Genomic DNA, 24,457 nt, shown 5'->3' with positions numbered 1-24,457 from the left:
GGTATATGATGCCCTCTGTTGGTTAAAATAAATATTTCATGTTAGAAAATGATTTGTGTCTCCACATTGAAGCCAACAGTCTGTTTAACAAAGAAATGAAGCACAGTGAAAACACGCGAACAACAAAAAAATAAATAATAAATATAATAAGTGTATTAAGTAAACAATAAACATTTATTGCTTTCTATATCAAACTTCAGAGGAAAGGATCATTATTAAACAGTGTGAAGGCCATTCGATACAAAACATGAAATATGGAATATTCTGTAATGGACATTTCCAAAAAATTATAAATTTTAAAAATGTATCCGTTCAATACTAATCATAGACAGGCTTTGTTTTCCACAGCCTGAAACTATCCATTCCAAAAAAAAATTGGGGTAAAAAATATGAAAAAGCCTAGGTAAAGTATTGAACAGTTTACACTGGCCTAGAACTCTCAACGAACAATATTTGACAATATGAGACAATATTTTATTTATATAAAGATTGGCTTAATGCTGAGGTTAAACATGTATTGCTACCAAGTAGGCTACTTACCTAAAAAGGTCTAACTATGCAAATTAGCATAGAGGGCTAGATAGCCAAATCGCTACCATACAATATCCTTAACGTAAATGCGAATTATTGTAATTAATTTGTCAATTTGTGAACTTTTACTCATTTTACTACCTCGGAATATCCGCATTGTCAGATGTCGCTGTAAATTAAAACAACACTACATCACCACACCACCTTGAAAGCTACGAACGAAACAAGATAAAACACTTCAAGTCCCAGAATGCAACCGCATACCCTCTCTCCTCCATGACCTATGGCCTGTGACTGAAAATAATCTGATCAGCTGATCTGACCTGGCAACAACATTCAGAGAGCTCTTTACAGGGAGGGGGAACCTTTAACAAAACAATGCCTTTAATATTTAAGAAAGCACTTTAATACAATGCTCAATTTTTTTTTAACTCTTAAAACGGGTGATACAGTTTATTATTAGGGAAAACCGGGCTTATATTTTGAGAACCAACTGCTAGCTAGCTCGCTAGCTAGGATTACTGAGTCACTATCTTGAACCGAGCGACTGTGTTTTTGTTGTTGGGTAAACATCTGATTTTCTCGTGTCTTTTACAGATAGTACTTGAAAAAACAACGATTCTCTCTTCGACGTTAACCGGGGTGTAGCAAATAGGTACGATTCAGTTGTTTAGTTGCATGTAAACAACACTGGTTTCAAATATAAAATATTTTAAATGTCATTTGTATGCTTTTTCGTCGCATCGAGTAACCTTAATGTTTCAGGGAAATTCTGATAGGTATGTGACAACGATAATATTTTGCGTGTACTTCTGTGAGAACATAGGACATTCGGTTGCATTAAAAACGATGGGTAGTTAGGCAACCGAGTGGTTTAGCAATGTTACTTTGTTCTTTATCTTGACATTTCAGAAACTATTTTACGTTAGCTGTAATCTTGTATGTTTAGGGACAAAACTCAGCATCAAAACATTGATATTATCTTTTCACCCCAATTGCACTCAGCGATTGAAAGAACATTTGCACTGTGCCATAATTTAAGAAATATATGTATATTTGTTATTATTTTTGTTGTAAACAAACGGTGGGGTTAAGTAGACGGAAAGAGTGAGTACTGTCTAAGTGTTGCAGTAAATAGTTGCGATCTGCAAGGTTCTAAATGCACACCATACTACCTTACTGATAAGTCTAAGAAAAATCTGAGTTAAGGGATCATGCATTAGACTCTTTAAAATTATATATTTATATACTGTATATAGCATATCGCATATATCCACTCCTACATAGAGTAGCCTAATATTGATACGTAAATAGCGGATACATAATAGCCATCTTAATTGTGAAATAGTCTGTACAGATTAATAAAGTGAGAAAATGAGTGGCCAGGGTCCGTCTTCGGAAAAAGGAGTAAACACCAATTTAGTTTGTCAAGAGAGCTATGCCTGTGGGGGCTCCGAGGAGGCCGTATTTGAATGTGATGAGTGTGGCAGCTTGCAGTGTGTTCGCTGCGAGTTGGAACTTCATCGCCAGGAGCGCTTGGCAAACCACGAACGCATTAGAATTGGACCGGGGCACGTGCCCTTTTGCGACTCCTGTAAGGGAGGTAACGGCAACCATACGAGCGGCGGTCGGCAAAGGGCGGTGGTCCGCTGCCAGGGCTGCAAAATCAACCTCTGCTTGGACTGTCAGAAACGCACCCACAGTGGAGTGAACAAAAGAAAGCACCCAATCACCAACTACCCTCCTCCCAAACCTGTAGAGGCAAGGTCTGATCCTGAGGTGGATGAAGCCCAGGCATGGAAAGCCAGAGTTTTGGAGAAGGTCTGCAGCTTTCTCCTTGTGGACGAGAATGAAGAGATGCAGGTGTGTGCTATGGTTGGGTGTGATTCGTTGATTAATGTAGCTTTTCCAGTAGGTGGTTTTCTTGTTTCGTCGCCATGTTTTGCACAGGATAGTAATATGTACATGATACATTGTACATTTTCTTGACTGAGCTAGATGGACAGTCTGCCCTTATTTTTTCACTTTAATCTGACAGGGTTAGGCAGAGAGGGTTAGTTAATGATGCGACAGTGCCATGGTGGGGATGGGTATGTGGGTTCAGAGTTGGCCACCCTACAGAGTACACCTCACAGTGTACCCCAATCTTTTCATTTGAACTTGTTTGGCTTTCTAATTTTCTGTGATTAATTGTTAGATTACATTCACACTAGTATGTTCTTGTGGTCCTTGCTCAGGTGAAGGATGAAGACGTATTTGTCAAGAAATTAGACTGCAATCCTGACCAGCTCCTCAAGGTGGTGTCAATTTTTGGCAACACGGGTGAGGGTAAATCCCATACTCTCAACCACACATTCTTCCTGGGCAGGGAGGTGTTCAAGACTTCCCCAACGCAGGAGTCTTGCACAGTGGGGGTGTGGGCGGCTTTGGACCCCGTCCACATGGTGGTGGTCATCGACACAGAGGGCCTGCTGGGGGCCAGCTCCAGCCAGGGCCAACGCACCCGCCTGCTGCTGAAAGTGTTGGCCGTCTCTGACCTGGTAATCTACCGAACCCACGCCGACCGTCTGCATGATGACCTCTTCAAGTTCCTCGGCGACGCCTCAGAGGCTTATCTGAAGCACTTCACCAGGGAGCTCAAGGCCACCACTGCCCGCTGTGGCCTGGATGTGCCTCTGTCCTCTCTGGGGCCGGCCGTCATTATCTTCCATGAGACCGTCCATACCAAGCTCCTTGGCTCAGGTCAGTGGGATGGGCTCTGTGTGGCATACGCATGTTTTCAGATGTTCAGATCAGATCACCTGAAGGTAAAGTCTGGTTACATTTGGATCCACTGGATGCATTGGCCTTCTTTAGTGAGAACATAGGCTTGGCTATTTAAGCGGCTGTCTAACCAATTTAGCCTGCTGGATTGTGGACCTCCAGGGTTAGGATTAAAAACAATCTGGTTTTAAGCTAACGCTAAGCTAGTTAAGGCATCATATCCTTGGTGATCTCATGTCTTATCCAGTTAAAGACTTCACGTTAAAGACCATGCTAACCCTCAAAGCAAAGTGTCACCAGTGCTATAATTCATTATACCTCACTGGTATAATACGACCATCGCTCATCCTCTTTACCCCCCCCCAATAGACAAGCCCTCTGAGCCAGTGGAGCGGCTGCTGCAGGAGCGCTTCCGGAAGCTGGGCCGGTTCCCAGAGGCCTTCAGTTCCATTCAGTACCGTGGCACTCGCACCTACAACCCGCCGACAGACTTCAGCGGCCTTCTGCGCAGCGTGGAGCAGCAGCTGGACAACAACACCACTCGCTCGCCACGCTCCCCTCGAGTCGTCTACAAAGCCCTGCAGGTGGGAGCATACATTAGCCTGTGTGTGTATGTGGATAGGTGTGTGTGTGAGCATGTCTCTGCCTGTCTCGGCAAATGTACAGTGCAGTCTGTAAATATTTGACAAGTATTATAATTTCTGTTCTTTTGGCTATGTACTCATGCACATTGGATTTGAAACTAATATGCTCTCTTTCTTCTTAATGATGTTCCCATTTTTTTTAAGCCTATATGTTCGGCCTGTCTTTATTTTTTTCATTTCTCAGCTTCATAATGGCTTCCTTGACTTTTATTGGTACAACTCCTGGTCCTCATGTTGACAAATGGCAATAACAGACTCCCAAGGGCAATCAAAAGCCCGGAATCAAAACTAGATTCTGAAAGCTTTCTTAAACTTTTAAAGGGAACAATTGCATACACCTGACTAATCAGAAACAGTTGAGAAGCCAACTGTCCGACTACTTTTGGTCCCCTAAAATGGAGGGATGTAATTCCTACACTGATGACCTGATATGGACATAAATGCCCTCAAGCTAAAGGTGACAGTCTGCATTTTAATCTCACATTGTTTAATTTCAAATCTAACGTGCAGGAGTACAGAGCCAGCAGAACAGAAATGATGCCACTGTCCAAATACTATAGGGACTGCACTGTAGGTGGACTCACATCTTGTTTATTCAGCATGTGTTCATGGGAACTTTTACACAATATTTATTTGAAACATGGACAGAATGTAATTCTCGGAATTCAAATTCCTCAAAATGCAGCATAGTGACTTAATAGAAGAAGACGCATATACATGAATGAAAAATTCACTTTGGTGGTTTCCACTTAGTAGTTTTATATAGCTCTATTTCCATCCCTGGAATATTTTTGTGGTCTTCAAAGGGAAATTATTATTGCATCACTGATCAACCCACTTCTAAGCATTTTGGCTGAACGAATAATCTGGATGCAGTGATAAAAATCTCTAGAATGGAATTTTTAATTGTTATCTGTTGTACAAATATTTCACATTTAGCAGTAATGCACTTAGATTTTCAGAATGATTTTTGCCTCAGGCAAAACATGAAGCATGCAAGATTAAAATCATCCATGAAAGATGCAATTCTTTATCGCAGGTTGCACTGCACCGTAATAATTGTAACATGAAAATGTACAGTATATTATCTATGATGTCATGCACAGCAGGACTCTACGCTAACATTTTTCCCAAGGAGCACATGTGCTCCTGAGTTTAAGACCTTAGTAGCACACTAATGCATCCTAATGCATCCCAATTCAGTGATAAAATGATTATTAAATTATTTTTCCAGTTAGCGCACATCAATTTTCAGGAGCAAATGCTCCTAAAATGGGAGCGGTATAGAGCCCGCGGTATGTCTAGAATCCTGACCTCCTTTTAGAGTATTTCTTCCCATGTCAGTAAAACACTGTTGACAATGTGCAGCCAGACCTATTGCTGTAACTCTCTGGTTTGATGTTAGCAACCCTTTGAACTGCTGCCGCAGTTGGGTCTCTATGGACGGTGCTCTCCTGTACTCTGGTAGTAACACAGTGCTGGGTGTTTTTATCCTGCTCTGTTCAGGCCCTGAGCAATCGCTTCAGTGGGGATATCCCAGACGAGCACCTGGCCCACAGCTCCTTCTTCCCGGACGAGTACTTCACCTGCTCCAGCCTCTGCCTTAGCTGTGGGTAGGTATCCCGCTCTAAAGCACTGTCCTCTGAGGCTCCTGACATGGGGACGATTCCCTGTGCACACTGCAAAAAACACAAAAAATAAGTCAGTCTTAACAAATATCTTAGTCTTATATTTAGACTTAAAGCTTATTGCTATTGCTTTTTTGCTAAGTGAGACAAAGAAAAACTCCCAATGAGGTGAGAAGATTTTACTTGTCAAGCAAACGGTAACTTAAAACAAGCTAATATTTTCTGCTTGAGAGAAAAAGATCTTAAGTATTATTAAGACTAAAAACGCTTGTTAAGACAGACATTTTTTGCAGTGCACTTTGCCCTTGCCTCGCAGGCCTTGTTTATCACACTTTCCGTTCTTCTGGAAATGTAGCTCTGGCTGCCGGAACAGCATGAACCACCTGCAAGAAGGAGTGACCCACGAAGCCAAGCACCGCTGCCGCTATTCCGTTCACTACGACAACCGTGTCTTCACCTGCAAGGTGAGGGTGGCTACGCTTCAGTTAACAGAACTGGTTCTTCAGACCCTCGGCCGGGCTCTGTGACCACGTGCCTTGTTCTGAACTGAGTGTCCCTGCTGGTCCCACAGGCATGCTATGAGGGAGGGAAGGAGGTGATCGTGGTGCCCAAGACGTCCGCTTCCTCTGACTCGCCGTGGCTAGGCCTGGCCAGATACGCCTGGTCGGGGTGAGTAGCCCTGAGACGCGGGAGGTCATGAGTACGCAGAGGTCAGGCTTGGAGTAGTGCAATTTTTACCTTCATGTGTCTTCATGCAGTTAAATTCAATTTAATTGAGAATCTAACATTTAATATGCTTTTCCTTGCCAAACAGTTAAATAGAGCGGAATATTGAAAGTTTAGAGTTCTCCTCTTCTTTCTCCACAAAGCCCATGTTCTGGAGAAGCTGTGATCTTCTTCCTGCCTAATTCATTACTGAGAAATTGATCCTTGTTTTACAATCTTAGTTTTGATTAAAGTGCTCATCCATGACTGATGTAAACATTTTACCATTTTAATTTTACTAGATTTTTACTGAAACTGTGGGTATTTCTTGCACAATGTCTGTCTGTGCATATTCCTGAGGATGGATTGTGAACCTGCCTGCATCATGCCTGCCTGTTAAGGCAGATCCCTCCATAATGTTTGGGACAAATACCCATTATGTCTTGATTTGCCTCTGATTTGCCACAATTTTAGATTTGGAATCACACAATTAACATGTGGTTAAAGTGCACATTCTCAGATTTTATTAAAGAGTATTTTTTACATTTTGGTTTCACCATGTAGAAATTACAGTGGTGTTTATATATAGTGCCCCTAATACAGGGAACCATAATGTTTGGGTCGCATGGATTCACAGGAGTTTGGAATTGTTCAGGTGTTTTTAATTGCCTCCTTAATGCAGGTATAAGAGGGCTCTCCTCTAGTTTTTCAATCACCTTTGGAAACTATTATTGCTGTTTTTCAACATGAGGACCAAAATTGTGCCAGTAAAAAAGTCAAAGAAGCCATTATGAGACTGAGAAACAAGAATAAAATGGTTAGGCTTACCTCAGGCTTACCAAAATCAACTGTTTGGAACATAATAGAAGAAAGAGCACTGCTGAGCTTACTGATCACAAAGGGACTGGCAGGCCAAGGAAGACCTCCACACCTGATACCATAATACCTCCAAACATCTGTCTGACAGATCAGAAAGTCGGGTGTGGATTTCATAATGACCCCTGTCATGAACAGCAATACAGAGGTTGCACTATGAGATGCAAACTTCTCATTAGCTGCAAAAACAGGATGGCATGGTTACAGTTTGCCAAGAAGTACTAAAAAGAGTACGGAAAAGGTCTTGTGGACAGGTATGGCATTTGGCAGATGCTCTTATCCAGAGCAACATACAGCTAATTAGACTATGCAGGAGACAGTCCTCCGCAGGGTTTAGGGCCTTGCTCAAGGGCCCAACGGCTGTGCAGAACTTATTGTGGCTACACCGGGGATCGGACCACCAACCTTGCGGGTCACAGTCATTTACCTTAACCACTACACTACAGGCTGAGACGAAGATTAACTTATATCAGAGTGATGGCAGCTGGCCAAGATCCAAAGCATTCCACCTCATCTGTGAAACACGGTGGTGGGGGTGTTTTGGCCTGGGCATGTATGGCTGCCGAAGGCTCACTTATTTTTATTGATGATATACAGTATGCAACAGAAATGAATACACCCCTGTGCAATATCACTTAAATGTGAAATGATTCAAATTGTATCACCTTATAGTAATTTCAATACTTCTAAGTTGAACATTAGGGTATTTGCTCTTATGTAAAATTTAAAACTAACAGTTTAGATTTACTGTATAACACAGTAGGAACTCAATGCAACAAAAGTCAGTAGACCTTTCATTACTGAGATCCAAATCTTTTATTTTTTCAATACTTGGTATGTCCACCTTTATTTTTGATGACAGACTCAATTCTCCTCAGCATGGAGGATAGCAGTGTTGCCCAAATTTCTGGAGAGACGTTCTGCCATTCTTCAGAGACAATATTTTTCAGCTGCTCTTTGCTGGAGGGGTTGGGTTGCTCTACCTTTCGCTTTAAAATACCCCAAAGGTGTTCTTTAGGATACAAGTCAGGCAACATACCTCGGCAGGTCATAGTTTTCACTCTTCTTCTTGAGAAACTCTTGCGTGATTTTGGCAGTGTGCTTGGGATCGTTATCATGCTGGAATAATCCTCTTCTGCCGAGCTTCTGGAGACTGGGAGTCATCTTGTCAGCCAGTATTTTGGTATATCCACAGGCATTCATGGTGCCATCTATAAATGTAATCTCCCCAACACCTTTTGCACTCACTCAGCCCCATATCATCACACCCCCACCTCTGTGCTTCACTGTCGGGACTATGCATTCACTGTGGTAGTCCTGGCCAGGTTCACACCAAACATGCTGGACCCCATCTGAGACAAACAAATTTACCTTGGTCTCAGTTTTGTGCCAAAGAGCAAGCAATGTTTTTTTTCTTGGACACCGTCCATTGAGGTTGACGCGATGCAATGTCCTTCGCACTGTCTGAGCTGTCACAGAAACTCCGATTTCCATTGATAACCTCTGTATCAAGTCTGAAGCACTTGAACGTCTGTTTTTCAGGGCTAGATTGTACAAGTTGTCCGTGGTGTCATTTTAGGAGGATGGCCACTGCGGCTCTGATTAGTGGTACTATGGCTTGTTCCATACCTCCTGATTACTGCTGCTACTGTGTTTCTACTGATTTTCAGTTGGTCACCAATCTTCCTGTATCCAAAGGTAGGTCCAAAATTTAAAAAGTTCTGGTGTTCACAGGTCATTTTATAACCATGTTCATGCAATTAGTGCAATTAGGCTCATTGGAAATCACAGGTGTACTCAATTTTGGTTCGATGATCACAGGTGTATTCACTTTTGTTGCATTGAGCTTCTACTTTGAGGCCTGTATTTTCAATATAGTCAATCTAAAGTATTTGTTTTTGATTGTTCATAATAGGAAATTCTCTACTTCTCAACTTAGAAATAATGCAATTATTGAGAGGTGATACAATATTGAATCATTTGACATTTAAGTGCTATTGCACGGGAGTTTACTCACTTCTGTTGTATACTGTAACTTCTGATGGTAGTAGCAAAATTAATTCTTATGTGTATAGATGCATCTGCTCAAGTACAAGCGAATGCCTCAAAACTTATTGGCCGGAAGTTCATTCTACAGCAAAATAATGATCCCAAATATGCTGCTAAAGCAACAAAGATGTTTTCAAAGCTAAACAAATAGTAAATTCTTGAGTGGCCAAGTCAATCACCCGATCTGAACCGAATTGAGCTTGCCTTTCATATGCTGAAGAGAACTTAAGGGGACTAGTCCCTGAAACAAGCATGTGCTAAAGATGGCAGAGCATCACCAGAGAAGGCCTCCAGCAACTAGTGATGTCCCTGAATCGCAGACTTCAAGCGTCATTGCATGCAAAGGTTATGCAACAAAATACTAAACATGACTACTTTCATTTACATAACATTGCTGTGTCCCAAACATTATGGTGCCCTGAAATGGAGGGACTATGTATAAACACTGCTGTAATCTACATGGTGAAATTAAAATACACTCACTGAGCACTTTATTAAGAACACCTGTACACCTTCATATTCATGCGATGCAATATAATCACCAAATCGTGTGGCAGCAGTGCAATGAATAAGATCATGCAGAAACAGGTAATGGTAAGGAGCGTCAGTTATTGTTCACATCAACCATCAAAATAGGGAAAAAATTTGATCTCAGTGATTTCAACTGTGACATGATTATTGGTGCCAGATGGGCTGGTTTGAGAATTTCTGTAACTGCTGATCTCCTGGGATTTTCATGCACAACGGTCTCTAGTTTACTGAGAATGGTGCGAGAAACAAAAAAACATCCAGTGAGCAGCAGTTCTGCGGGAAAAAGGAAAAATTGTGGAGTACAGAGGCAAATAAATAAATTATGGGTATTTGTCCGGAATATTGTGGAGGGCACCAATATCAGACCTGGGTAAAAACAATTATGTTTAGAAAATTGTATTTGTTAATAAGACAAATGAAGACTATTTCAGTACACATTACTATCCTAAAACATTCAGGAAACCATATACATTTTGAGATTTTCCACTTTTAAGTGCAAGCTACAAAAGAATAGTATGTTGTGTTTGAGAGTCCACCAGCACTGTTACTGAATCCAGGTGTGTCTGCAGGTATGTGATAGAGTGTCCTAATTGTGGCGTGATTTACCGGAGTCGGCAGTACTGGTACGGGAACCAGGACCCTGTGGACACAGTTGTCCGCACGGAGATCCAGCACATATGGCCAGGGGTAAGAGCGGTCGTCCTGAAGACTTCCAGTCCTGCCCCATTTCTGTTCTATATTGATTTAGTTACTTTGAAATTAAAGTACTATTGAGTGCAGTGTGTGTGTGCGTGTGTGTGTGTGCACATGCCCGTGTGTGTGTGTGCATGCCTGTGTGTGTGTGCGCATGCCTGTGTGTGTGTGTGCGTGCCTGTATAGTTGGTGAGGGAGGGAGGGAGGGAGAGAGCTAGATATAGAATTACTGCGGTCTAACCTGAAAATAGCTCAATTCATAGTATTAAGTATATTAAGTATAAGTGTATTATTAAGTATATTAAGTATAGTCTAATGTATATCCCTACCCTGGGTTTCCCATTTATATCCATGGAGTTTGTGCTGTCAATTCAGGAAATGGAAATTCACTTCACTTGGCTTCACTACCAAAATCTGCTTTATTTGTTTGTGAGGGTGTGAACCCTGAATGAGCGTGAATAACAGCACTCTTGTTTACAGACATTCGTGTTAAAAAACGGAATTCATTCATCATTTACTTCTTTTAAATGCATTTGAATGAAGGTAAAGTATCTGTAAACTATAAATTTCAGCTGATAACTTGCATTATGTAGGTCATTAATGCCTATAAATATATTTCCTGCGATGTCCTACAGCTAGCTTTTTATGGAGTAATACGCTCTGCGGATAAACTGCTGCAAATGTTTACGTGCTCTTTCTTTTCAAGACAGTCATATTTCCTAGTGTAAAGATGAGCTAGACAACACCAGATCAATGAACCAAAGGCTGATAACAACCTACATGTGTTGCAATGGCTCACATGGCTCCATGTCGTATCTATAGCATTATATTCTATTTGCAGAGATGAAGTAAAATGTAGTTCCAGTTGGCCTAGTTTATTTAGCCTCAGACACTGTAGGTCTGTAACTGCGACCTTAAGGACCGTAATCTCTTCTGCAGTCGGACGGTTTCCTGAAGGACAACAGCAATGCAGCGCAGCGGCTGCTGGACGGGGTGAGCTTCATGGCGCAGTCCGTGTCCGAGCTCAGCGTCAAGCCCGCCAAAGCCGTCACCTCCTGGCTCACGGACCAGATCGCTCCGGCCTACTGGAAACCCAACTCCCTCATCCTGGTGAGTGGGGGGGGAACAGCAGAGTCGACACTTCTGGGAGTTGTTTACTGCCCTTTGCTCAAGTTCACCGGCTCCGTGGCCCCGGCCCGTAACAACTGATAAGGCTCGGTCCTGGAGCGCTGCCAGTGGTGGGCGGGGCTTAACCGCCACTTCCTGTCTGCCTTGTCCGCGTCAGACGTGCCACAGGTGCGACGAGCTCTTCCAGGACAACGACACCAAGCACCACTGCCGCGCGTGTGGGGACGGCTTCTGCGACAACTGCTCCTCCAAGAGCCGCCCCGTGCCGGAGAGGGGCTGGGGCCTGGCCCCTGTGCGCGTGTGCGACGCCTGCTTCGACCAGAGGGGCCTCAGGCCAGGTACGAGCCGGCCAGCCAGCAGCTGTCAGCATCCCAGCGCTTTTGCACCATGTCTACACCACGGGTTTCTCTGGTTTTTCCACGCAGAGCTGCTGGATGCTGATTTGGAGGATGAGGAAGGTGGGACTCTGATCGCCAGAAAGGTGGGAGAGGCTGTGCAGAACACACTGGGAGCGGTGGCCACAGCCATAGACATCCCCCTGGGTGAGTGCGTGTGTCCGTGACCCTGTGTTAGGGACACTGGTGCTAGAGAGGGTGACGGTGTGCTCTGATTACCTGCAAAGCTTTCAGAGACAAAGAAATATTGCCACCTGGTGGCTAAGTTAAGAAAAAGTTTAAGAAATACTGCCCCCTCTTGTGGCTCATATAATTTCAAAACAATGTTGCTTGAATAAACCGTATTAATATTCTGGGAGTTTTTGACATTGATTTGTTTACAGATCTAAATATATTTTTGGAATTATACTGCTTTAATGTTTTAATGTTAATATGTATAATCATGAGTAACATGGTGAACTGTTCTTTTAAGAATATTAAAAAGGCGTCACAATATTATATCACCTGGAGGTGGGCTATGTGGTCACGGCTAGTAATAGGTTGTCTGGCTGTCACTCACTCGATCCCTCGCTGCGTGTGGCCCTCAGGCCTGGTGAAGGACGCCGCTCGCCCCGCCTACTGGGTGCCCGACCAGGACATCCTCTCCTGCCACCACTGCCAGCGCGAGTTCACTGCCAAGCTGTCCAAGCACCACTGCCGCGCCTGTGGCCAGGGCGTGTGTGATGAGTGCTCCCCCGACCGCCGTCCGGTCCCCTCCCGAGGCTGGGACCACCCTGTACGCATCTGTACCAGCTGCAGCCAGAAACCGGGGGACCTCTAGCAGGGCTGGCCCTTTAGTTCTCCCTGCGGAACACTGGAGTGATCCCCCCACCACCCCCCTCTCCTGTAGCTAGAATGGTTCAGCCCAGTGTGTAGCAGAGATTTCCTCTGTACACATAGAATTTCACTGTTCACCATTTTTAGACTATGGGCTCTATAGAGTGATAATAAGCCCTGCCCCATTTGTCTGTCTGCTCCAGCACAGAGAAAAGGAAAGTAGCATAACGGAGTGAGTGGTTAAAAGATCTGCACCCCCCGCCCCAATCATAGGCCTTTTTCAGTAAGTTTTCATTACTGTCGTTTTTTTATTGGAGGAGTTTTTAAGAATTTTTATTGTGGAACCTGACCTTTTCATAAGAATAATATACTGTTAATTAGTTCACACCACACAGGGATTTTGCCATACGGTCTGTGATTACCACCAAGCGTAATGAGTTGTTTGTGCGCTGTATCGATGTCATCTATTGCAATTGGCAGGTGTTGGTACAGAATTAGTGCAGTATCTTCAAGTCTCTCCTGTATACTGCTGAGACTGTTCTTGGATGGTGCAAATTGTGGGGAAGCAGTGAAATAGTGCAGATATAGAATTACTAGACTGGCCAAATGATCTCTTGGTTAGCTTTGACCAGTAATGGGACATACATAGTATATTAACCAAATATTCTAGAATTCAGCTGTAGAATATTTCTTGAATTATGCTGTTCCCAAAGATAGTCACAAAAGAAGGTAAAGTATCCAATCTGTGTAAAATTGGAGTACTTTTAAAGGTACTTTTTGAATTAACAGTGAATTAATAATTTGATTAAGATGACTATCTTTCGGTCCAGCTCACTGGTTTGATGTAGATTAAGTATCTGCGTGGCAGTGTGTGGGTTGATCACTGGCTTGCATTATAAGCCCGCTTTCAAAACCCTTTGAGTTCACTGCCAATAGCATCTCCATATTACACAAGATGTTTTGAAAGTAATATGACTGAAAAAGTATTTCTCTTGCAATTCCATTGTCAAAGGGGCTCTGTTTTAAATACCTTCGATGAGTGCAGCAGTAACAACTAATCTTACATTTATCTTCACAATGGAATCAAGAAGTAATATTAATATAAAAAGCAACATTAGCAGAACTCCATGCCTCAGCACCATAGACTTGTTTTAATTGGTGGAACCAGTCAAGCAATTTTATTCCTGTGGTGTGTGAAAACATGACATTTGATTAATGAAACTTGAAAGTGTGTTGTTTTGAGAAATGTGGAAAGAGATGCCACTCATCATCAGTTAATTCCTGTCTTCAGCAATCAAATCCAAAAGGAAATAGGAAGTTTTGAGCTTCTAAATACTTTAGCAAATATTCACCAAAGGCAGACAGCAAATATGAAAAGATTTCAAATAAAGTTGGCATTCATGTGGTAGCTTCTAAATGTAGGACTGTCGAGGTTTACATGTGAATTGAGAACCATATCAGGGCTCCAGGAGTCACATAAGTACCACTCAAGTTTCACTGAAGTCTCCAAAGGTTCCTGACACTATTGCCGGAATCTCACATAATGAAAGTTGCATGTTTAAAACCTTGTCTCTTACCCTCAAGTAGTGTCCTTATAGGTAAAAAAATAAGCGTATGGAGGCTACCTAGAGTTTGATATCTGGTAAAATAATGGTAAAAAACAGTTGATTGCAGGACAACAATTCCCATGTGAATGCCAGTATAGTTATTCATGCCCTTCCACCAAACTGCATTCGTTGTGCATTAATTTCCAATGCTCTGGATCTGGAGAAGCAGAGGGAGGGTACACTCTTACTGTGAGCCTATAGATTCATTCCATTGCCATGATCGTTCTCATTACTAAGCTGTGATCCAGAGTGATCAAGTATGTAATTAATAAAGTGAGTGAATCGCAAGAGCGGCCGAGGAAGCTGCTTGCATATAGTCTGTATTACTGTGTATTTTAGCGGGAATGATCCAAAAATTGGGAGATACATTCAAACTAGTTTTTTTTTTTTAAACGGCAGTCAGTGTATTGGTTATTTTGCCCGCAAAGTGATGGGGTCACTACGGAGAGTAGAGTCAAAGCATTTTACTTGACTTGTGCCAGGATTGCTTTACATCTATGAACTTTCCTTATTCAATGGGTTAACCTTCCACTGGCACTGGATTGCACACAGTTTTGGGAAGTCAGTGTACCGTCCTTTAAGGTAGCCTTTCGCCATCCAACCTAGCACCAAGGTCTGTCTGCACACCCTATTTGAGTTTTGTTTGCCTCAATTGTGAGCTCACAGGTGTTAAGGAGACATTGTGCCTGGTCTCATGTTGCAGATGGTATGCGAAATGAAAGCTGAAATTACACGTGGACTGATTTTGTGCACAGGCTGAGAAATGAGAAGGGATGACTGACAGAGCATAGGACACTTTTATCATGTCTGTATCATGTATGCTGATATATTAAACCTTTCAATACTGTTTGTCTGTGGGTTGTGTACGGCAAATCATTCTTATCCACAGTTGTATTTCTTAACTTGTTCAAGTTCATTTCAGTGGCTACTACAACTGTGTGGAGCTTGAGCCTAATAACTAATAACTGAGCAGATACTCGCCTGTGGATGTTTTTGCGGTTCTTGTGAGCATTCCTTATTTGACATGAAGTGGCAAACGCCTCTCCTAATGTGCACAGAGAGGCAACAGACAGACCTAACGTGCCTTCCACACCAAGGGTATTCTACCCACAGCACCAGTTCATCATTAGCCATCACATGACTCTCTCATACAGGAACATCCAACACATTTTGGTGTTTGTTTTCACTCTGGCAGGGTTGAAATCCTGTTAGCATTCATTGGACAACCTTAACGCCTGCCAATTTGTAGTGCCACCCACTACTATTTTGAGGAAAATGGAAGCCAAAGAGCTTTAAACACGTATGACAAATGATACACTTGATAAAAACAAATGAATAAAAAAGACAAGCCTTTACTTTACACTGGTAAATTATATAATGAGGTCAAGGGAAGACAGGTTATACTAGGGAATGCAAGGAGTTGGCAACTAAATCAACACAGGAATGGCACTCATTTGAATGGATGTTTTTACCTGGGCTGGACTGGCTGAATGGGACTGGCAGGTGGAGGTGTTGGGGGTATGTGCACAGCCAGACGCTTTGGCAACACCAACCAGGAACAGTCTGAGGGACCAGTAAGGAGAACAAATACTCTTTCACTGCTCGGAACATTCCAGAAGCTGAATGCCTTTATCTACTGCACCAGATTGCACAATCTAAAGGGGACATTTTGGGCTCACTATTTCAAAATATCCACCTGCAACATAAACCACACGTTTTGTCAAGGTGATAAGGATCGCCCTAGAAATTGTCAATACCCCTGCATTGTCAGAGGAAAAGTATACAGTACGTAGCAGTCCGAAAGGGTCACATAGTCTTGGCAGATGGATTACTCAAAATGTCAAAAGAGCTTCTCTTGCCTTGTTTCTGCTTCCTTTGGTAAAAGGAGGCTGTTGTCAAATTTTGTGAAAGTGCTACAGACTTTTTAAACTAGCCCCTTAACGACCTAAATAACCCAACTGGTCCACTCTACATTTACTGAGAACTTTGAGTTAGAACTTTCAGTCCAACTGCATCACACTTTGACGTTAACTGTGACACATTTCAGTAATTGTTATTTTTCAATGCACAATGTCATCAGCTTTATTGTAAATGAAATGAAAGAAATGTAGGACCTGAAGACCAAAAATGTGGGAAAAGCACATTGCCTCTGCATAGAGTATCTTTTTACACGCTGTTCAACAACCCACAAAAAGTCATGAAAATGTCCACCTTATTATAGAGTTGATAAGCGGTAGGAAACATGTTTATAAAAGGAGGTCTTGTGTAAAACTCAAACTTCAAACCCTTCTGAACCCAGCAGTTTCTGAGATACTTAAACCACCCTGTCTGGCACCAACAATCATTCCATTACATTTGGTCGGCTGACTAAATATTTGCATGAACAAGCTGGTGTACATGTCTACAAATAAAGTGGTCACTGAGTGTATGTCACCCATGCATGCTTTTCCTTCAAATGCTCTGTGAGTTCAAGACTGACCGCTTCTTCCCCTGAAACCGTATCAGGAGCCACATAGAATCAGTAGCATTCCTGCACCTGTGGAAGTTACCCCTGGATAAAATTTCCTGACTAGTGTACTAGTTCAGTTCAGTTCAGGGAAAATTAAAACAGGGACAGTGGCTTCTCACTTAGCTTATAAAATGCACATTGCACATCATGTTCATATGAATTCTGTATCAGCAATTCTCAAACTTAAAAATAAAGGGCATTTTTTATATGGAATTATGGAGCTGTTGCAAATATAATATACTGATTAAATCAATTGAAGTTTCTCTGTCACTCCTGGAATGACAAAAGAATGGAATTGGGGCAAGGGTCATGACCAATGTATTGCCAATGTACTGTACATGTTTTAAAGGAACCTCCCGTAGCAATTATTTTGGGAAAGCAGCATTGTTCATATCACCAAGAGACAGTATTTCTCCCATAGAATTAATTAAATGAAGTTGGAAAAAAGCAAGCACGTAGGGGGAGCTGTGTGATCAGTCTTGAATTAAACATGGCTGGCTCAGGTTGATCTATTAGCTACAATTACAAGCACTACGGATAACTTTGTTGCTATTTATCTAGTGAATCTACAGTATGACATTTATTTTAAGAAGCACACCTCCTGTGGAGCTCACAGAGAGAAACCACAAACTAAATTCTAAATTTAGCTGTCAAAGTGGGTGTACACACATACTGCAAACCAGACAGGAAATATCAATCCATTGCATTGACATATGGACACCTGCTCATAAAACAGTCTGTTGTTCCATTTTCTGTCTCAGTACTCACCTCATCTACCAACTTTAATCCAGGTACTATCTACAGTATTTGTAGTCATTCAGCATTTAGCATTGACACTACCAGTTAGAAGCCTGTCTGCCTTATATATTCTGATTTGCAGCGTTCTTCATGTATGGCCGTTCCTTCTGCATTTCACTTGGTGCCTTCACAGGTTTTACTTAGCAGCAGTATGTGTGTGCCATCCAGACAAGGTGCAAGACCAGATCTGTGTGGGTGATAATTGCAAAGGCAGAATTTTTACCGGCCCAGTGGACTAAATTGCCCCTCTGGCAGTCTGAGAAGATGGCATCACAGCTTTTTTAATCAGTTCTCTGTCTTCATTTAAGTAGTAGATTAACCCATGAGGAGGTAGAATACCAGCCACCAAGTATGATTAAATGTTTTTTAATGCAACATTATTGTTACAGTGTATGTAACAAATTTCCGAAAAGTTCGAAAATACTACTGCAACATGTTTGAATAGAACTAAGCAATCATGCTAAACAATTGTAGGCTACAACATAATTTTGTAATTCATTCTTGAAAATCTTCATATACGTCCACCAGCAATATGTGGACGCATTTAGCAACACTGTTCAATATCACAAATTCCAGCAAGTCTCATTAACTATTCTGTTTTAAGTAGAGAGCACAAGTTGGTATGTATGTACCATATCACTTCATAGTTTTCTAGTGCCTTCGGTAGCAAGTAATACATACACTCTATTTTAGTCCTGGAAATGACTAGAAAACACACAAATACATTATCTAAGATGTGCCTTTCATTTTGTTTTTCCTGTGTGTGCAATTTATTGCTTGTACTTTAATTAGTCTCTACAACTGTCATTTCAACTGCACTGTCATGTTTATTTTTCCAATTAGATTATGGTGGGTTTCCAAGAGAAGCATGAAAATGGCCAAAAGAGACCCCTCCTCCACTGGTCCCAAGTAAACTGTTTGGGCGGTCCCTGGCTTTAGATACTTCGTGGATAATAATAACCCGCAACTAAGCAGAAAAGAGTAAATTACTTCTTTAAGAACTATGGGCACCCAGTTGCCACACTGTACTGTACAAAAGAGATAGCCTTTAAAATGGTTTTGACAGTTTACCCAACAGGCCACGCCTCGACTCAGAATACTGGAATTACATTGGCCAACAAGCCGGGCACCTTACACTTGATTGGATGTTTTTTTAGTAGGGTCCCCTCAGTACTTGGAGTTGCTCTATATTGGGTTACAGTGTGGCAAAATGGCGGCTGTCATTCAGAATCCACTCAAAGCGTAAGTAATTTACAAAATTGAGTACACTTTTAATATATAGACTTTTGTGTTTATGCTTGTGATCAACCTTCGAAGAGGACACATGTGAAACGAGTATAGCTGACGATTACAGTTGTTTTATCTTTTTGGATATTTTTTCATGCATACATTTCTTCCACATGCATCTGGGCAAATAGGTAGCTAGCTGTCTGGCTAGCTAGATAGCTAGCTAATACCCAGATAGTTTTTATTTTTGAATGCAATAAAGATGCACTGTGCAAATTAAACCGTGAGTTCAGAAGAAAGAATATTTGTGTTCGTTCGATGCTTTTATTCTCGGTTGCACTGCAGTAACAGTGAAAATCGTGTTTGGATATTACTGGACTTGGAAATAGATTAAAAGTATATTCCACACAGTGCGCGGTGTTCAGGACGGTCCCATATTGAAATATTTTTGCAAATGCATTAATGTATCCTCGCACTACGAGCTGTTTAGTGTTGTCAGTACCGAATGCTTTTATGTAGCGCCAGCCGCAGAAATGAATGCATTGTTTTATTTTTCATTCTATATTGTAGCAGGGAGTAACTAGCGCTAGCTACATTTTAATTAATCTTTAAGGTTATTGCCAGCTCCAGCTCTTTCACTGAATTCGCCTGTATTGCAATTTTTGCACAAATCAATGCTTTTCTCAGAAACGTTTGATTAAAGTTGGTTGGCTAGCTATATTAAATGCAACTCAAGCAACCGAACAAGAAAAGTGTTGTTTAGGTAGCGATATGCACCGCGATTAACAGTGGCTTGCTCACTGTCAGCATTTCGCGAAAAACGGTAGCGCGATTCGTAGGCAAGGCTGTAAGAAGGTATGTATGCGGGAAGTGAACGTAGCTAAAATAATTTGCTACTGTCGAACGAGTTTGGTGCTCTTCTCTTTCATTAGGCAAAACGTGGCATCAAACGGAGATGATGTTGGTGTGAGGAAGTGATTGCCCATTGGGAACAGACGGGGGATTTGGAGTAGTATTTGATTCTAATACTCGATATTTTTATGGGACAACTTCATGAGAATAAAAATAAGACGTCCGCAACATAGTAGGCTCCATGATTCCCTTTCGTGTAGAGTAGCCAGTAGCCTACTACGCGCATTTTGGTGTTAGATAACGACATCTTAACAATTGAGATTTAAACAGTTTTGAATAGTGTCTATTTCACGAGAAGCGTTGGGTTAAATTATTACATAGCTTATTTCAAATAGGCTAACCAAGACTCGTGATTATAGCTATAAAATGTAAAGGTATCTTTTATCAATTTCAAACTGTATGAATCCTTGACAAATCGAAAATGTTGATCACTTACTTTAACACGCTTTAACAATAAGTAACCCTTGCTGTGTTATTGTTAAAAGTGTATACTCACAAATATGTGATTAGAATGTTATAACTGAACAGTCTAATGCTGATTTACCAGTAGCTGATCTCTACTGGTAATTCAAAAAAAAAAAAAATTCCCCAAAACTACTCTTCAAGTTACACTGAAAATGCAACGTCATGTAAACGAATATATTGACTGCCAGTGCATGAGTTGACACCTCTTTACGTTTAAAGTGACGTGGGGAAAAACATAAACAGGGAGACTTATAAAGGCTAGGCACCTGTGGTCTCAATGTTCTGCTTGAGGCTCTTTCTTTTCTTTCCATCTTATATTTTTAGCACAGTCTGCTTTAGTGTGCTCATTATCAGCTTCATACATTTAAAATAATGAAGTGAGGAAGTGCAGAATATTATAGGCCGACGCTGTGCCTGTGACTAACAAGACTGTAAATCTGTAAAGAGCAGTTGTAAAGTCGCAAACTAAGTTGTCACAAGATCATCTAAAAAGGAAACAAATTTGCAGCAACCGTGACATTCTTTTACTGAGCCATTTAATCAGAGAGCTGAACTAGTGCAGAGGTTTTCTACCTTGTGGGATCTTTTACAAGCCATTTACTAAAGCACCTATTTGTGGTGTCTGCTCCTTCACTTTTGTTATTTGTTGCTACTACTTTGAGTACCTAACCATTGTTGAACACCTTTGCATTATCTTAATAAATAAATACATGCTTTCCTTTTTAAAATATAGGTAAACATTCTTGTACCGGTTCCTGTATTTTCCAGAATGTTATTTGTGTTGTTGAGGCAGGCTGAAGTATTGTGTTTTAAGAATGCACATGGATGTCATACATCTAATGTTGTATACTGTAAAGAACAAAAGATTATAATTGAGAACAGAGCCCTCCCTGCTCTTCGACTATTGCATGAAGTAAGTTGCTTTTGTTCATGTTGCAGGAAAGCAAATACCGGGAAGAAACAGTCAGTGGATTATAGATTGAGATCAGAGACGATCCTGTGGTGTGCACCGATTAGGGCGTGTGAGAATGTTTAAGACAGCTCCCAGCCTGTCTGTGCACTGGGTTCTGTGCTTCAAACGGTGCACCAATGCTAGCTTTTCCATCAACATCTATGTGCCGTTTCCACGGATATCACTCTAGGGTCCATAAGAAAAAATAAACATAAAATGTAGCTCAAAGTGCTTTACACATTCAGTCAATGACAAGGAATTATAAAGACAAGATATTGTAGATAAAAAGTCCATAACGATGATTGATTCTCTCAGAATACAGTTAGTTTGCCAATGTTTTTTGTTATTGCACAGTGGTGTCCACTATATTGGTGAAATGGTAAGTCATGTGATATTAACTGTTTAGCTAACCTCATTTCAGTGATCAAAGAGCACCAGATGAGTTTGATATTTCTTTTCCTGCTCCAAGTTCCTCTCACCATCTCAGCCTGTGGAATTTATGGTGTTAGCTCACACCGTCTTCGGTGAAGAAGCGATTCCATTGTGGGAGCTTTGTGTGTTGGCAAGCATTCCATAGCTGTGTCCACTACCACCACACTGATAGAGCTTTTTCTCAGGGCCGTGACAAAAGAGAGTTTTTCTTTTTACCGCTACAGAATTCCAGAGCCTCGCGCTGAACCGGAGAGTGCAAAGGAGGGAAGCGGAGAGGGTGAGAGAGGCAGAGAGAGGGAGAAAGAGAAGGAAAGAAAAAGGGAGAGAGATCCATGTTCCTTATCAGAGCTCACTGTCAGAATGAGAGCAGAGGGCTCTTTGCCCTTGAGAATGAGATCTGGCATCTATAGGAGCCTCTACTGAGTGTCTTCCATCTGGCAAAAAAAACCCTCCGACCAAAAGGGTTTTAAAAGCCCAGCCGGTGTTGGACTGGAAGACCGCTCTCGCGGCATAGAATTCAATCTCCTGTTTTCCCGATTTTCGCCCAAGCTGTTTTCCAGCCCCAGACGGGGGGGGGGGGGGTTCTCCTACATAAGAGACTTCCTGGAACAGCAACCTCCTGTGGAGGGGGGCTACGTGACGAGGTGGTTGCTGTTGCTGTTCCCGGTGAAGTTGGTGTGCCTGGCTCCCGCTCTTGCTCATGTTTAACCTGACCTGGACAAAGAGCCTCGCAGAGCTAACCACCACAGTGTCCATTTTGATTAACAACAAGCAGAATTAAATAAGTTCCGCATTGTAGGGAAGCGGTCTCTGTAAGTGCCATTAGGAAGCATGTTTTCACGAGTCGTCATACGTGCCGAGTGGTCTGCCACTGGCTAGAGAGGGTATCTCACCCTCGTGTACGTGTACGGTGGGATGACCGTGTAGAGATGACCGCATGCATTCTCACAATAACACGGTTGGTCCGTCGTCGATTCTTCGGCCAGGAGGGAGGCGGATGGCGCTTTTGTTACGTTCGGGATGGGAGCGGAGCGGGGCTGCTGGGCCTTTAAGCGAGGGAGAAATGCAGATTAGCTGAATCCCGGGATCCTCGGTCCATCTGTCAGGAGACGCAGCGGCAGAGCGGAGGCGCTGGGCGCGAGCGGGAGTCCCATCTGCTCCCGACGTGAGGCGGAGCCGCCCCAACGCCACCGAGGGGCTTACTGAGAATCCTTCCTCCCACGGTGGAGGCGCGCGTCCAGATTCGCCCCCATACCGCTGCCGGTGCGGTTATTGCTTTCTCGCCACATATGTGTCGCTAGAGGCTCGCGGGGACTTCGGTGCGGCGAGCTCTCGTGCGACGGTGCTTTAAGGCCACGCTTCTGTAGCGGGCGTAGCTGGGCTAGTTCGCTAGTGAAGCACAGCGAGATGCGCTAAAGGCTTCGTAGCAGGTTACCCCGACAATTTCGAAATAACGCCGTTGCCCTTGGCTAGGGGCGATTTTTGCCTTTAGCTGACTGGTTACATATTTGGTTAAGATGTCTTTGGTCAAGTGGGAGGCCTAGGTTCAAATCCCACTTTGGACAAATCTTAGACTTCCTTCGAGTGCATGTCTGTCCACTGTCTGTCTGCTGCGGTTCTGTGAGTGGGAGGACTGTTCTTGTGTTCTGTCATTGATTCCCCCTTAAGCGTGGGCCCATCTTTCAGGACGGAGCGAGACCTCCTTTTTCATTACAAGGAGTCTCTGGGTGCTCTTTCATCAGTGATACTGGAGTATGCGGGAGGAGAAAGTGCCCCTATGAAAAGCTTTGACTAATGAACTATATCAATCGGCTATAATTAGCCACAGTCTTTCATTTCAGACTTAATTTCATGCATTTCTTAGATCCTAATTAGTCACACTTGACACTAATTGGATGTTGCCTGCTCATGTGGACCACTTTGATGGTTTTTGCATCAGAGGCATTAAGATGAAGGTGTGATGCACAGTCCATCGGTTTGTGCTGGCTCTTTCCTATCAAGTGCAGTGTCTCAAGTGTACTGTGTGTGTATGAGTGTGTGTGTGTGTGCGCGCACCTGTACGAAGTGTACATGCTTGCATGCATGCGTGTGTTTAGGCATGTTTGCGTGGATGTGCACTGGTATGTGTTTTTATTTGTTTGTTCATGTCTGTTCAATAATGGAGGCTAAGTGCTGTGACCCTAACCAGGAGTAAGTGGTTTAGAAAATGGATGGACGGATGAATGGATAATGCAAGTGTGTCGCTACATGATTATGTGGACATGTTCATGTGTGTGCATGAACACACACACACACACTAGTTGTGTTTTTCATTTGTTTATTTCAGACAAGTTTATGGGTTGGTGTGTGTATAATGTGCATGTTTGCATGTCTTATGTATGCTTGCATTCATAAATGGTTAGTGTGTTGTTTGTAAAGATGACTTGGCAGTGCAACAGTGTTTCCCAGTTGAGGAGCCAGCAGTCCCTGTTCTTTGTTCAGATGTGTGCAGCTGAGACATGTCTTTTCCTGTGGATGGGGGTTTGATGGGTTTTTCCGTGAAGCTTTCAGTTATCTCACTTTGATCTACAGTGGAGTGTAAGTCTGTTTGCCACCTGCCGGAGTGACCTATGGCTGGCAAGCCATGTTTGTGAAACATTTTCTCAGGCTACTGTCTTATCTTGAGCTCAGACTATGTGGCACTGTTGAGCTTTTGGTAGTGACAGGGCACTGTCAGGATACAGCCAGCTTCACAAACCAGTGTGTTGCCATGCCAACGCAGTGGCTTCCTGTGATGCAGCCTGAGGTGAGAGAGAG

At 42.5% G+C, this 24,457-nt stretch overlaps 2 protein-coding genes across 5 annotated transcripts in view; both read left to right on the top strand.

The window, feature by feature from the left end:
- Positions 1-850: 850 nt before the first annotated feature.
- zfyve1 (zinc finger, FYVE domain containing 1) lies at positions 851-15,215 on the top strand. The gene is made up of 11 exons (XM_061217328.1): positions 851-2,394; positions 2,769-3,273; positions 3,664-3,878; positions 5,445-5,551; positions 5,922-6,030; positions 6,138-6,235; positions 10,297-10,414; positions 11,360-11,530; positions 11,706-11,886; positions 11,974-12,090; positions 12,531-15,215. Exons 1-11 carry the CDS (start codon positions 1,906-1,908, stop codon positions 12,761-12,763), a joined length of 2,343 nt encoding a protein of 780 aa, XP_061073312.1. The 5' UTR covers positions 851-1,905; the 3' UTR covers positions 12,764-15,215.
- Positions 15,216-18,844: 3,629 nt separating this feature from the next.
- LOC133123749 (zinc finger protein DPF3) overlaps positions 18,845-24,457 on the top strand; it is a 50,834-nt gene continuing 45,221 nt past the window's right edge. For all 4 annotated transcript variants that reach the window (XR_009708246.1, XR_009708245.1, XM_061234268.1 and 1 more), the window contains exon 1: positions 18,845-18,915. Coding sequence is in view for 2 of the 4 variants with exons in the window: in XM_061234268.1 (XP_061090252.1) it covers positions 18,884-18,915 (32 nt within the window). In the remaining 2 variants the exon portion in view is untranslated. The remainder of the gene's footprint in view (positions 18,916-24,457) is intronic.

Source organism: Conger conger, chromosome 1, assembly GCF_963514075.1.
Source record: "Conger conger chromosome 1, fConCon1.1, whole genome shotgun sequence".
Lineage (NCBI taxonomy): Eukaryota > Metazoa > Chordata > Actinopteri > Anguilliformes > Congridae > Conger > Conger conger.
Note: the sequence above shows the minus strand (reverse complement) of the source record. Positions and strands in the feature narration are given on the sequence as shown.

What these genes read in the sequence shown, in the direction of transcription:
- zfyve1 (XM_061217328.1), top strand. Translation starts at nt 1,906, where the DNA reads ATGAGTGGCCAGGGTCCGTCTTCGGAAAAAGGAGTAAACACCAATTTA. An exon ending in TCCAGCACATATGGCCAGGG is followed by an intron (nt 10,415 to 11,359) that starts GTAAGAGCGGTC and finishes TCTCTTCTGCAG; the next exon opens with TCGGACGGTTTCCTGAAGGA. An exon ending in AGCCATAGACATCCCCCTGG is followed by an intron (nt 12,091 to 12,530) that starts GTGAGTGCGTGT and finishes TGTGGCCCTCAG; the next exon opens with GCCTGGTGAAGGACGCCGCT.